This window comes from Rousettus aegyptiacus, unplaced genomic scaffold, assembly GCF_014176215.1.
Source record: "Rousettus aegyptiacus isolate mRouAeg1 unplaced genomic scaffold, mRouAeg1.p scaffold_m13_p_6, whole genome shotgun sequence".
Classification (NCBI taxonomy): Eukaryota; Metazoa; Chordata; class Mammalia; order Chiroptera; family Pteropodidae; genus Rousettus; species Rousettus aegyptiacus.
In genome coordinates this window covers 17833445-17849418 of record NW_023416309.1, presented here as the reverse complement: position 1 = coordinate 17849418, position 15974 = coordinate 17833445, and the positions used below count along the sequence as shown (strand labels likewise).

General features: G+C 32.9%; 1 protein-coding gene across 7 annotated transcripts in view; it reads right to left on the bottom strand.

The window, feature by feature from the left end:
• Nucleotides 1-15974, bottom strand: part of HERC4 (HECT and RLD domain containing E3 ubiquitin protein ligase 4) — a 116014-nt gene that overhangs the window by 29427 nt on the left and 70613 nt on the right. For 5 of the 7 annotated variants that reach the window (XM_016127313.2, XM_016127309.2, XM_016127310.2 and 2 more), the window contains 4 exons: nt 7480-7503; nt 3188-3286; nt 1507-1674; nt 1149-1292 (listed from right to left, as the gene is read on the bottom strand). In XM_016127313.2, coding sequence (XP_015982799.1) covers nt 1149-1292; nt 1507-1674; nt 3188-3286; nt 7480-7503 — 435 coding nt within the window. The remainder of the gene's footprint in view (nt 1-1148; nt 1293-1506; nt 1675-3187; nt 3287-7479; nt 7504-15974) is intronic. The other 2 variants (XM_036223500.1, XM_036223498.1) reach the window with 1 other exon arrangement.

Below are 15974 nucleotides of genomic sequence, written 5' to 3'. Positions count from 1 at the left end.
AAGAAGGTACTAAAGAGCAAAGGTTGTGAAAAAAGCATTCAGATGCCAACTTGAAGAGCTCTCCATGACAAAGATTAGATAATATGAACATCAATAAAGATAATAACTACGATGGACTGAAAAACATCAAATATGTTTAAATCCGTGAACAAAACCAAAAAACTAATTGCATACTAATGAACATATTCTTTTTTTTTTTTTTTTTTTTTTTAAAGAAAAGATCTAGGGAGAGAATCTTTTCCTATATGAACTGCACTATTAGGGAACCAAAACAGTAGATAAAGAGAAATCTGTAAAAGTATCCAAGCTACTTCATTTTTAATAAAATTAAAAATAAAATAAAGAATTTGAGTAGCACCATTTTGCAACTCCTAATAAATTAATGAGTCTAGGCACCAATCACCAATGACTACTAACACCATAAAGGCCAGTCAGTCTCCTGGAAAAATGAATAAACAATACATCAAGGTTTTTAGAACCAATAGTAAATATTCTATTCAAATTTCTTTCAGTTCTACAAACTGAACCATTCATTCATTTCACTTATTATCTCTAAATCAGGGGTCAGCAAACATTTGCTGTAAAGGAAAAGATGGCGAATGTTTTAGGTTTTGTTGGCTATAGGGTCTCCATCACAACTACTCAACTCTGCCTCTACCAGCTGAGGCTACAAAGCAGTCATGGAAATCAAATAAATGAGTGAGCGTGACTTTATTTACAAAAACATGTGCTGGGAAGAATTTAGTTCATAGACTGTAGTTTGCTGAGCAGTTACCTCTGTCTAAATGCTAAGGTAGAAAAATCAATAATCTCTAATAATAAATACATTTTTTCCAGATGAAAAGTTAATCTGATAATTATTATTCAATCTTCAAATCTAAATCAACAGAAGGAATTTGGTCAACCTCATTTTCAGGCTGACCGTTTCTTAATTTATTTGCTAATATGAAATGTGTGATAAGCATCAATATTTTTTGATAACTTTGAGTCCAAAGTTTATAATTTTTCAAATTGCGTTAAAGCAGATTTCTAAGTCAAATGTGTTAGGAATCCAGTAATAACTCTGATTTACTGATTTAACTTGATACATATAGGTATACATACATAGGTCTATATATAGAAGTAATTTAGAAGGTTGGGCTTTTTACCTTATCAGAAAACCAAATGAGCCTGGAATCTTCATAATACCTAAACATGCCATATTTAGGATCCAATAATTCCCTCATGATGAGCAAGAAAAATTCTTTGCGTACTCCTCCTGCATCGACAGCATCTTCTCCAACAAATATAACCTGAAACAGCATAATGCATATATTGAATGTAAAGAAATAACGGTATACCCTGGAGAATGTATAACATGTTATTCATTATAAATAAAGGCTTAGCAATAGTTTTAAATTTTTTAAAATATAATTTTGTTAATTTTCAAAGATACACTAAAAAATGGAAGACACAAATATTTTTTAAATAAAAGTCCAAATTATATAATAGAAAACGTCAAAGTACCTTGAGCGGCTTTTTGTAGTCTATATTCTTTGTTTTCCTAAGGACTTCCATTGCATCTCCTACAATATTTTCTCTACGTACCACTAGAATTAAACAGGGATTCACAGACTCAATCACTGGGAGAAAAAGAGAGGAGACATTCTGTCTGTGGGCCTGGTCAATAGCCATCTAGAAAACAAAAGATTAAAATTTTAATAGCTATGCTACAAAGAAGCTACTGTGACTAAGCCAACCTCTACCTATTAATTAGATATCCTATGTCTATAATAATTTCTATACTACTGAATTCATATAGAACTTCACACAGTACCTAGTATAAGAACTTAATAAAAAATTCCTTTTGAATTTTTTATATTAATGTGTCACTAAAAATACCATTAAGTAAGCATGTAACTATAACACTGATAAATCTGAACACTGCTGTTTCTCAGAAAATAGTAGTAAAAAACTTCTAAAGAGAATAAGGGACAGCCTGGCTAAGGAGGTTTTATAGAAATTCATCTAGTTGAGTGGTCACCATAAGTTCTCACCAAAGTAAGCATTTAGCTTTTACTATTTAAAGCCTTTGTTCTTTTCCTATGGTTTCCCCTGTGTTCTTGTTGTAAATGGAATATTAAATGTACCAAGTGACTGATTACCTTAAGGTTTTAACAAAAGCTACCAAAATAATATTACCAGCTAATAAGCTGGTTTATTAGCTGTTAGTATAAAACTGTACAAAAATATTTATTTCTTCTGTTGATGAAAATAGAAATAAGCACATCTCTAAAACTGCCACATTACCAATTATTTAAATCTATAGAGGGATTTAAAATACCAAATGCATTTATTTTAAAGGAATGAAAATAGGTATCAACACTGGGGTCAGGTAATTTTTTAAAGCATTTTTAGAATACGAAGTGCCAAAGGTCTCTTCTCATTCTTTTCTTAGTCCTCAGCCTCCACAGTAATTCTATACCAAAGAAAGAAACTCAAAAACTTTTCTATTTACAGGTTCAAATGATAAACTCCTGTAGCCCTTTAAAGTCATAATGTAAACTAGTTTAAAAAAATCTTCATTGTAAATCAAAGAATTTTTAACATAAAACAAAGGGAGTGTAGGGAGAAAAAGGAGGGAGGAGGAGGAAACAACTTCAGGAAAATACTTTTTACTAAAACTTTTTTCAAGGAAATTTCATAATCCTCCTAATAAGTGATCAAATGCCTCCTACTTTAACATAATTTCACCTCCAGTCCCTTCCATCTTTTACCAAGTATAATGAAGCAAGATTTTGAAAAACCACCAACATTTTCAGGTAGACTACTAAAATTATTTATAAAAATTGTATATTTCTATAATGAAATAGGCTTATTCAATTTTTTAGATATAAAACAATTAAAGGTTAAATTATTCTATTTTCATTCAAATAAATAAATAAATAGAGAGAGAGAGAGAGAGAGAGAGAGAGTGTGTGTGTGTATGTGTGTATGTAGCCCTCATAACAATATATATGTTATATGTCACATACAATAGTTCTCTTTCTAGGTACCAAAGGTAGGTTGCACAAGAAACCACACAGGTACAAAATGTCCCCAAAGATTACTGATTATAAGCTAGTTTCAAATATTTACTTCTTAAAAAAAGTACAATAATCATCCAAAAACCACACTCAAATCAGACTGGTATTATATAACATTTTACCTGCATCTGTAAGACTGCATCTGTTTGTAAGAGAGTAGTTTTTGCTTGGGCGTCAAATACAAATGGATATGTGCAGATCGTAACAGGGATATCTGCCAACTGGAAATAAAAAATTAACTTATTAGTAAAAATTGGTTTGTGATTATATTTCTTGTGGATACTTGTCACTTCTTGTAAAGCTGATAACATTCTTGTTCACTGTGTGTCATTCAGGAATTATAAATATAACATGTTGCTTATTTCCATATACACCTGTCATTCAATTTACATGGATTATCCATTCCAAGTGTTTTTTTTTTAATGTGGAAAAAAACTATGTAAAAAGAGTCCCCAGTACGAAAAATAATACTAAAGAAACAGGCCAATATAAGTCATAAAAATATTTATTTCACATATTTTCACAAAAAAATAGTAATGAAAATTCAGAAAAACGGAAATAAATTTTATTTGCTCTTGGTGTCTGCACTGTAATCTAAAGCAATCAACCTTCTCTTTTTCATTGGCCCAAAGTCATCATCTCCATTGCTTGAAATATTTGGAAGTACTATTTTAGTTTCATTATTTACGTTTTTGGATGACTTTTTCAACTCCATCTTTTACTAAGTTTTCATAAATTCTTCAATATTCGCTGTAAATTTAAAAAAATCTTTTCCAAATTTTAAGGCTTGCTGGATGTTTGGACCACTATCTAGAATTACAGTTTTCAGTTTTGTGGCCAACTGAAGAGCTTCCTAAATATTTTCTGTAGTAAATAAAACTGGTTCAAGGTCACTGCCATATATTCATTGGCAGGATGGGCTTCAAATATTAAGTAAATTCGTTACCAGGTTATTCATGATTAACCAGCAATTTGTTAATATCATCTATCTTTAAATTGTCAGAGCCAGGCAGTGAACGCGCACTATATATATGCCTTACTGTTAAATTGTACACCTGAAACTTACTTGACTTTGCTAACCAATGTCACCATAATAAAAATAACAATAAAAATAAAACATTGTCAGAGTCTTCTTCTTGAAATTTAAAAAATAATAATGCCAGTTAATCCCTCTTCAGTTGTTGGAACCATATTCCCTGGTACAACCACTTTTGGACATACTGTTTTCCAACAAGTATTTAAAGTTGACAGCTTTCTATCACTCAAAGCTAAAGCAATATTCTGATACAAACTTAAAATTGTGTATGTCTTCCAGGCACCTGTAAGTGATTCACTATTTCCAAATTTATTAAAAATATCATTAAAACTCCATTTAATATAATTAATCCTAAAGGTGAAAATAATGCCTTGATCTAAAGGTTGGATCAAGTAAGTTGTATTTGATGGCAAATATACAACTTTTATATTTGGGTGTTCTAAATTGTATAGATGACCGGGTACATTATCTAAAAGTATTTTAAAAGGAAGACATTTTTTCTTCATATAATTTTCAGCTTCTACAGAAAAATTTTTGTAAAACCAATCCTGAAAAACATTAGTGGTCACCCGTGCTTTTTAATTTGCCATCCAATGAACAGGAAGATCATTAATAATTGTGTGTTAGTAAATATTAGTTCTTTGTATGTTGCTGAGTTAAGCTACTGTTTTTCAGAAAGAGTAATCTCCAATAATGGAAATGAAAAAGAAAGAACCATGTAAAATGAGACTACGTAAATGGAAAATGTGTATAAAAAGTCTACGTAAATGGTAAGTGGGTGTATCTACCACATACAAAAACACTTGTGTAAAAAAAAAAAGTGTAACAGCTTCACCTACAAAATAAGGTTAGGTTTGTTTTTGCTTTTTAAAATATTAATATTAGTATGTAGGCTGGTATGTATACATGTGTGTAAAACATGAATAACAAATACCAAAACATTCAGTAGCTATTTCTGAGCTGTGGATTTACAAGTAATTCTCATTGTGTATGTGTTTTCATGCGTGTTTATATGTATGCTTTGTTGTATTTTCCAAAAGCTCTATAATGGACATAAATTACATCTGTTATAATAAAAAAGGAGTTACAAAGGGAAAAAAAAGATTGTTGTTCATTTTTAGTTGCATGGGTTTTATTGCAAAATATTTTTATTTGGTTTAAGCAAATACATGCCTATCTAAGTTCTTACTGATGGATAATACTCATAATGCTTTACTGACATTATAATAATCATCTCCATCATGAAGAAAAAAAAACACGTGTAAACTCAGGGATGGGTGTACAGGCATACCTCGGAGATATTGTGGGTTGTTCCAGACCACTGCAATAAAGCGAGTATTGCAATAAAGTGAGTCATAATCTTTTTGTTGGTAAGAGGGTCTTGCCTTCAATTTGTAAAAACACAACATCTGAGAAGTACAATAATGCAAACTGCAATAAAAAGAGGTATGCCTGTACAGAATTTTTACTGGTAATTAGATGATGCACTTGAATTACCCAATTCTCAATTTTAGGAGGGAATTATATAGTACTTGAGAGTCCACAAAATTGTAGATTATAAGTATCTTTTGCTTATTAACTCCCAAGTTTCAGTGAAGTAGACTGAAAATTTATTCTAAAATTGAGGACCCCTAGTTAAATACAGTATACAGTTCTCATATGGCTACTCTAGCAAGTAAGGCCAATGATAAGCATCTGCTTATTCATTCAACAGTATTTACTGCACGCTATTAAGGTGCCAACATTATGAGTTCAACAATTTATTCATTCAACATACAAAATAAGTATCACTAGTATTATAATGCTGTCAACCTTTTCAAGTTGGGAGAACTCATCTATTATTACATCTATTGTATCATATGTTAGTCACCTTACAATTATTTATTCTAGTGACTAACACGGTGATTGCTAATTGTTTCACTGGTGCAGAAAAAAACAAAGAACTATGAATTGACAGTTACAGATTCTTGCAGTTGGAGGAAGATGTATACCTACCACCTACCAAACAAGGCATATTTTTGTTCCAGCCCTGACACAGAGGCCCTGCTACAAGGCTTTCAGTGAGAACTTAATACCCCATGTAACGACCCATTTTTTAAGTGCTCAGAGTTCTTTATGTTAAGTCTAAATCTGCATTTCTATATCACGATGCATCATGTCATTTTGTACTTCAGTCTTCATTTTACCCCTTCAGGGAAGTATATATGGTTTAAAAATTTCAGGTCTTCATGCTCCCTCCCTAAGCTGTCTTTTTCCATAATAAACACTACTAGTTTTCCTGGCCATTCTGAAAAAATATATGGTTTCTCTAGCTCTTCTTCATCCTAACTGCCTTCCCTTAAATGTATTTCAATTTGTCTAACTCCATCTTAATTGGCCACCAAAAACAAAAACAAAATAATCTAATAGTGCCCAATCAGTATAGAATAAAATGGGACTATTAACTCTTACACATAGTATATGCAGATGTAAGTCAACATGCTGAGTTATATTAACTTTACAGTAAATTATCATTCTTCACTATTTTTCATATGATAGTTTTCACTTCCATCCTGTTTTGTGTCACTAACTAGCTATTAAATGGCAGAAAGTCATTTTATTACTTTGAAACTCCAAAAGACTGAGATGATTTCTAAATCTCTTTTGTCTCCAAAGCTCCATGTCATAATTTTATGTGCTACTTCATTTGAGGATGAAGAAGTAAACAATGTTAGGCCTATAATTTAAAGCTAACTCTAAGTGCTTCATTGGTTCAAGAGCTGGGAAAAAAGCAAAGCAAAGCAAAACAACAAGACCTAGTCCATCACAGAAGTATCAAAGAAGTATTATAAAATTTCTAAGTGTTAAAAGGTGATTTAGCATTTTTAATTATGTAAACGAAAGTGCTAGAACTTTATATATTAAGATAGTACATTAGACAAAGTGAGGAAGATGATCATACTGAAAGTGTCTAATTTTATAACCATTTCAAATACCAATTATTAGTTTAAAAACTGAAAATAAATTACTTCTCTAATATATTATCTGGTTTATTGCATAGGCATTTGTCAAATTTTAAAAGTCTGCTTTTTTATATTCTGAGGACACATTAAATTTTATGCTGAAAAGACTAGGAATACATATTGCTGCAAGGTAACAATAAAGGGGAATGTTAAAATAGAAGTTTAAATTTTCTTGATAAAATTAATCTGAAATGATACACAGGAGAATTTCTATACATTCATTTTACAATTTATAGATACACATACACATACATATATATGTGTGTGTATGTATGTTTTAAGGTCACATTAAATGAGGAAATTTTGGCTTTCCTATCACTTAAGACAAAACAGCACATTTTACTCTGAACATGAGACTTTATTACACCAAACTTACCTCAGTTAATCCATGGTTGACATCCTAAGACAGCAGTGCGGAATGTAATAATGAGGAAAGAGCAATGTTAGTGTCCAAATTTAACTATTTCTATCATTTCATATACTTTTGCTACAGCAGAATATTGAATTAATGAAGGAGACCAAAATGTATCTTCAAAATGTACACTTTTCCACATGCACCTTATTTATCTATAAATGTCAGACCTCTGTTCCAGGTACCTGATCATAAAACATTTGAGGTTTGAACATAATGAAATTTGGTTTCAGCAACTAAGCACTCCACTTGCAGAATTTAGGTAGAATAGGAAAATTAATCCTAGCCTAACTTGGTCTTAAAAAAATAATTTTATGGCTCAGTTTCTCTACCTGGCAAAATGAGAAAATATTCCTCAAACTTTGACATCTTAACAAAAATGTTTAACAAGTGTTTAGTAGATTAAAATGCTATATGGAAACAAAGAAAGAAAAATAAGCCATTTGTTTTTATTTTTCAAAAATAACCAGTAAAATATAAAGTATCATATATTAAGAGTTCTCAAACACCAAATTAGCTTAAAATACAAACTAGAGTACAGGACAAAGGCTGGTAAATAGACAGAAGAAATGAAGAGAGAAAGGTATGAAGGAAATAATGTAAACTGTAATGAAAACTTACCACTTTATTGAACAGAAATGTACACTTTCTTGCAGAAAGCATCCATATACGCTCAGGGTAGATTCATATAAAATGAAAGAATCTCCAAAAATATGTTACTAAATTTGCAGGTGCTACCTTGTATACAGTAAGGAATTAATCTTATCCAAAGAGAGGTCTGACTTTGTCCTTAGCTACTGGGAGGTGATGTACAGATGTCTGGAACATCACTCCTGTCACTTCATTTGCCTGGGGGCTCTGAGCCATGTAATTATAAGTTCTGCCTTCAGAAGGGCTGGAGACTGAAGGTCAGCCACATGGGCAATTTGTGAATGAGTCTCAATAAAGGTCTGAGCACCAAGGCTCTGGTGTGCTTCCTTGGTTGGCACTATTCTGTCAGTATTATCATACTTGAATGCTGGAACAAAAAAACCCTGCTTATGTCTCTACAGGGAGAGGAAAACAGAAGCTCTGCCTTTGGTACCTTTCCAGACTCAACCCTATGTACTTCTTCCCTTGGATGATTTTGATCTGTATCCTTTCCCTATAATAAACTGTAAAATGGTGCTCAGTGAGTTCTGTAAAGACTTGTAGCAAATTATTGAAGCTGAGGGTGGTTTGGAGAACCCCTCAAACTTGTAATTGGTATCAAAAGTGAGGGCAGTCTGTGGACTGTTCCTTCTAACTTTGTAGTGGGCTAAATTCTCACATGTCTTGAGGGATATCATTGGAGGCTTTAAGATAATAGCAAAGACTTAGAGTTCTCTCGCTACATTATGCTTAATAAAGCCAAAGCAGTAAAAACATAAGCAAAATAATGTATACAAAATTTGTATACTAACATATACAACTCCTATTTTGAGAAAGGTAATTATCGATAACAGTGTCTTTCAAAACATTCAGAGTTTTGAAAAAATGGTGTAGAAGACAGAGACTCTGTTCATTCCTCTGGTGACCAAATCAAAGTTGTGACGGAAACAAGGAGCAGTGGCAAGGGAAAATCACCTGGGATCTAGATGAATAAGCCATACAACTACGAAGAAATCGAAGAAATCACCCTGCAATGGCAGAAGGTAGGATGCGACAAGAATGTGGGGCTGCTTGGTCAGAGCGGCTCAGACAGAGGCTGCAGCAGCGGCAGACGCCTCTTAAAGGGGCCATGTACGCAAACGGATTTTCTTGGTGATAGACCTGCTCCCTCTGAGCACCAGTGCCCGTTCGGCTGCATGCAGCGGGCACAAAAGACTTACAAGGTGATATTGTTGGAACAAGGGCCGAGGTGATACTCAGAAATGCCAGAGATATCCATCGTTCTCTGTTGAGCCCTCCTCCCTACCAGACCGGACACAGTGCCGCCATAGCTGTGACCTCATCAAACTGGATAATAGAAGTTGCTCTGCCCAGAGGATTCCCTGAAACCTCATCTTCCCCAACTCGGGCAGCACTCAAGCCACATCCAAGTATATCCTCAGCAAATCAGGTGCTCCTAGCTGAGCAGCACCTAGACTCACACTGGAGGCAGCTGGCCTTGGTTTCTGGTGTGGCCTTTTCCGGCAACTATAAGCACAGCATCTGTGGATTGCTTGCTGAATCTTAACAGATGCCCCCGGAGGGGCAGAGGCTTGGGCTACATTTGGCCTGCAGCCGAACTTCTCTCAGGACTATGCCACTGGACACCTACTTCTATGTACAAAAATATGTTACTAAATATGTTACAAATCCACACTAATAAGACTGGGAGACTTAGGAGCTTCGCTTAGTACATAGAAACAGACAAGGAAAAACAGACAAATGGGAAGACAAAGAAGCAGAAACCATATGAGAAAACAGAACAGAGACCCAGGAATAATAGAGTCACATAATCTAACAGATGTAGAGTTCAAAATACTGGTTATAAAGATGCTCAATGAACTTTTGAGAAGTGTAGATAAATTTAGTGAGAACTTCAACAAAGAGATGAAGAACATAAAAATGGAGGTGGAGATTATAAAAGGGAACCAGTATGAAATGAAGAACACATTATCTGAGATGAGTAGTATATTAAATGGAATAAACAAAGTGAATAAAGAAGAGGATCATATGCCCTATCTAAAGGACAGGAAAGCCAATAAGGACACTCAAACAGAATGGCAAGAAAAAAGAGGCCAAGACTATAAAGATGATTTAAGGACGATGTGGGGCACTATTAAGGCTCCAAATATTCTCCTGATCAGCATAACTGAAGAAAATCAAAATGGTGAACAGCTGTTTGATGGAAAACCTCTCTAACTTGGTGAAGAAAATGGACATAAAACCCCAGGAAGCTCAGAGGATTCCAAAAATCAGGGATCCAAAGAGGCCCACACCAAGACACATCATAATTAAAATGCCAAAGGTTAAATACAAAGAAAGAATTTTAAAAGCAGCAAGAAAAACAAATAATTACATATAAGGGAACACCCATACGACTGGCAGCTAATTTCTCAAGAGAGGCTATGAAGGACAGAAGGGCTTGGCAAAAAGATATTTGACAGGATGAAGATCCAGGATATATAGCCAAGAATAATTTATCCAGCAAAGCTATCATTTAGAATTAAAGGACAGATAAAGAGCTTCCCAGACAAAAATAAGCTAAAGGAATTTATCACCACCAACCCAGAATTACAGGAAATGTTGGAGGGACTTCCTTAAGAAGAAAAAACATGTATCAAAAACAGGAATAAAGAATGGTAATAGCTATATTCCTATCAATAAGTACCTTAAATGGAAAAGAATTAAGTGCTCCAACCAAGGGATGGAAAGATTGAAAGGATAAGAAAACAAGAGCCCTACGTATGAAAAGGGAATGGAAAAAGATATTGCTCTGATGAACCTAGAAGGTATTTAAGTCAGACAGAGAAAGGTAAAGACTATATGATTTCATTTATATGCAGAATTTAGGGAATAAAAAACTAAAAAAAAAAAAAAATCAGAGTATTAAGTTATCACTACATAAGCGCACCTACTGGTAGTGTTAAGGGGAACATATCTATCTACAAGTTGTTCTGCAGAAAAAGCCTGTTAGATTACACTGTTTAATTTGAAAGCAATTTAACAGGATTATTTAAAATCCCTTTACAGTTATCTTGTGGAAAAAATTTTAAAGTGCTATTACTACTAAAAATTTGAACAAAGGAAAACCTTTCAATATTTTCTGATTACCTATGGCCTGCTGATAACTATACTTGATACCAAGAGAGTTATATCACAGGAGATATATTTTATTCTTAAATAATGAAACATTAATATATATGTAGTTATTTTTATTGCTATATATAAATAGAGATGTTATGCATTTGTTGTTATCATTAGGCATTGGAGAGGTCAGTAAGATTATTTTAGAATTTATATTGTGATGAAAACATACTAAAACATAAGTTTTATTGTAAAGAGAGATGTGAACTGAAAGGAATATGAAAAACAATGGGACATTGTAAAAATTGAGAAGGGAGACCATAAACCATAAGAGAGATATCAAGCAAAATGATTTATCTAAGAGAGGGGCATCAAAGGGGCAACCAGATTAAAACCATTAGAAATTTCAATTTAAGGGTTAAGTATCAGACAAAAACTCAAACATTTTTTAAAAAGTTAATGCTTAAAAAAGTGAGGATGAACCCTCTTGGGAAATATTAGAATTGTGAGGTAGTTGTTCTATCAGTTGCAAATCTAATTAAGTCATAGTAGTATTTCCAAGAGAAATTTAGAAGGAAAACAAAGTGGTCTGAGGGGCAGGGACAGAATATTACAAAACATGTGAGGTCAACTGAAGGTCTAAAAATTCAACATATTCAATGTATGACATGTTATTGGCTCCAAATCCACATATTCAAGCACTAACTTTTTGTATGTCTAATTTTCGTTATTAAGTGTCCTAGAGTCTAGTGAGAAAGGCCTGAAGAATGTTCAAAAGTCAGGGCCTCATGGTCTAAAGCAGGGTTCACCAAGCCTGCTTTTAACATCAATGGTTAATGATGTTTCCGTTGGTTAGAGACAAAGATGCAGCTCCTTGGCAAGTTTTAGATTCAACTAAATACCTGTAGGAAAACACTACATCACAGCTGGTGTCATCTTGATTTAGGGCATAATGGGATTACTCTGAGAAGGTACAAAGAGAGGATACTGAAGTTACTGAAGTAATTCATAAAAATTCTAAAGTATGGTGGCTAAACAGAAATAAAACGATACTTCTAAAACATGAAGAAAATGGAAAATACACAAATAAAATTTGGTAATCCGATGCCTAATTAGTCTATAAAATATTGATGCCATTAAAAATGACAAGTGAGCTTTAAAAAGGATAAACTTTTCTGGGAAGGGAACACAAATGTACTTTAATTTGTTTTATTAAATGATGATGATACAAACATGGGAAGTTATGTATTGACATATCTTCTCAAAGCTTTAATATCTTCCCCAGTGTTTATATCATACTATCTTCCTAGGCTGCTGGTGAACATGTTGCTAGTTCAGTATTGTCCATAGTTAAAGTGCAACAACTTGTCTCTACAGAATACAATGATGATTTCTATACAAGCACAATTAATCTTGAATAAGACTTATAATTTAAAAAAATTTTACCAACTTACCAAATATCTTTATTTACTTACTTATATATGACAAGTCTTACATAGGTATACACAGTTCTTAAAATTAAATATACATTTTTAAAAAATGCTTAATCTTATAGTAATTCAAATAGGCACAGACCAGTACAGAACTTTCTGTACTTTATTCTAAGTCAAAATTTACTGGATATTTATAGATGGTACGCTTAGTAACTAAAAGTATAAGAAAAGAAAAAAGGGCAAAGAGTTTAGTAACAACCACCGAGGCATTTTTATAAACAATTTAAAAGCAAAGTTGGAGGAGAGTAAGGAAATGTACAACTGAGAACAGTACCTAGAATGTAGAGAAAAATCATCAAATAGCAGAAGACAGGAAGAGAGCGACAACCCATGTGCCCTTTTATACTGCCAAGAGATTATTGTAAAGGGAGAAAAACAGATTAAAAAGCAAAAGGAATCCAATTGAAAAAGTTTCATATACCAAGATCAGAATCTTGAAAAACAAACAAAACAGAAAAGCTTATATGGTAACCAGCAAGAGGACAGGATCAAGCCCGAACTTTATGAAATCATATAAAGAGAAAAGAGATGAAAAAGGATGGGAAAGTGGAAAAGTGATGAGGTGAAGTTAGAAGTCTCAGCAGTACAAGGAAAGCAAAGAATTTCACAGAATTAGTTTTTAATGGGTAGGGATCAAGGAGGTATATACCTGATATATCCTTAAAATCCCTGACTGAGAAATAAAGAAAAAAGTCTCAACAAATTATGACAAAGACAAATGTAATAAAGGTAAAATAATTTCCTTGTAGTGCTTAGAACAAGGTAAAGTGATATATAAAATTTATATTACATATATACACACGCATACATAAAATTTAAAGACGTATACATATTTCTTATAATTCAAAATAATTATGTTCTATCTAAGTCTTAGTAAAACTTTCACATTGAAGCGATGGAATTATTTCAAGATTGGAATTCTTGTTTAATAATGATATACCTTTTATGTGTACATATACACATATAAGTATGTTTGTATATACATATATACACATATTTGTATATACAAATACATATACACACATCTGTATCATCACAAAATAGCATGTGAGTACCTTTAGGATAGATTCTTAAAAGCTTTACTTACGTGGTCAACATAATGTTCAACTTAGTAATAAGACTAGTAATGCAAGTATGAATTTTATTAAAATGCTCCAGGAAAAAAAATCTTTAGGGTTATATGTAAATGTGAAATGTGAAAATGCTTTGAAAGAAGCTCTGTGAAGGTATGTCATAATATAAATTAATGAACTATTTAAGCATTGCACAGTCAAAGACATTCAAGGTAAATAGCCTGCTTTCTATTTCCAGAGATATATCAGAAGAAGCCAAATCCTGAGTTCTGGATTCTGACTTCTAAGATATGATATTAAACCTGCTAAACAAATTAATAAGGAATAAGCTTCCACTGACATTTGTTGGCTGTGTCAAGACAGCCAACAATAACCACCACCACTTTACTAAGACTTAACTATGCCACTATGCCCCAGGAACTTCCCTAAGCACTTTATATGGAGCACATCAACTTATCTTCTCAATAATTATAAAAGATAGGTACTACTATCTCTAATTTACAGAAAAATAATTGAGTAATTTCCCCCAAGGACATAGAATAAGTTAATGCTGAGGTGAGATTTGAACCGAGCAGCTCTTACATCAATCACACTGCTTTCTTATCATATTTTGAGCTGAGATTCCTGGTCATAACATAATCATTATCCATACTAAATATTAACTTGATTTTTATACTTGTAGTGTTTATGGTTTTAAAGTTCTTATAAAAGCTAAACATCAGGAGTTTAGAACTAGTTTAGTGTTTGTGTATATTTAAATAAGATAATCATAAATAATATAAGTGAACACTGGGCTTCTTCAGAAATTGTTTTATTTTTAAAAGGGTCCCATCTATCACTCCACTTTCAAAAACACTGCTCAAAGAACTCGGGTACCCTAGGTGGTGTTATCAGGTTTAATATGCAAAGTCTTGAGATAAACAAAGTTCATGTACTGAAGCATTAATTTTCTTCAATGGTAAATAATTTAAATCCCTTTTTCATTGCAATAAGTATTATGTCCAAAACTTGTGTTCATTCAAAGATAAAACATGAGACTTCAAACAAGTCTTGCTAAGGGACAGTTAATAACCTCAAGAGGCAGGATTTGTCTTCTGCTCTGGAGAAAGAGTTTGAAAACTTGGCCTAGATGAGAGATTTAATTTAAATAGGGAAGGAAAAGGGAAATATTTATTTAACACTTTCACAAGGTCAATTATTTTTCTTTCTTAAAAAACTGTTGTCTCTTGATTCTAGCTAACACTCCACTTTTTTTACTTTTTTCACTTCAACACAGAAATTCTTCAAAGTACTATGGTTATCGTTCCCTATTCTTCACCTCCAAATTTCTCTTAAGCATGCCTTACTCTCCAATGACATTATCAAGGTTGCCAATAATCTTCATGTAACCAAATTCATCGCTCAATTCTATGGTTTTATCCTATTTCTCAACAGCATTCAACAGTCTTCCCTTCACTTTTTAATTTTAGTTTCCACAACTCTCTCCTACTTTTCCTCTTATCTTACCCTTACCTTATTCTCCTATGTTAGTTTCTCTCCTTTCCTCACTTCATATCTAATCTATCAGCAATTCTTGTCCCTTTTACTGTCAAGAGGTATTTCAAGTCCATTTCCCTCTTTCATCTATACAACTACCTTCCTAGTCAAACCAAGCGATTTATATTCCCTAACCTACTGAAAGTCTTAACTAGTCTCCTTCTTTCATTTTTTCTCTTGTCCCTTCACTCAATTCTCCAGAGTCAACAGAGTGATAATTAAAAAATATAAAGCACATTGTCCTCCCCCCTGCTTACCACCCTCCAATGGCTTAACACTTCAGATAAAATCCAAGCTCCTAATCTAAATTTATGAAACCTCCATGATCTGGCACATGCCCATTTCTCTGATCTTTTCCCAGAACTCTCCCCACTCCTATACTTTATGCATACTAGCCTCTGTCTATACTTCAAACATGTCAAGCTTGTTCTCACTCAAGGTCTTTTACTAGATATTCATTTTTCATAAAATTCTCTCTGCTCTGATCTTACATGACTGCTTCTTGTCATTTAGATTACAGCTAATAGTTTATTAGACAAGACTTTTCTGATTACCCAATTGCATGAAACCACAGTCTTTCTCACATTCTGTCCATTCTCTATAC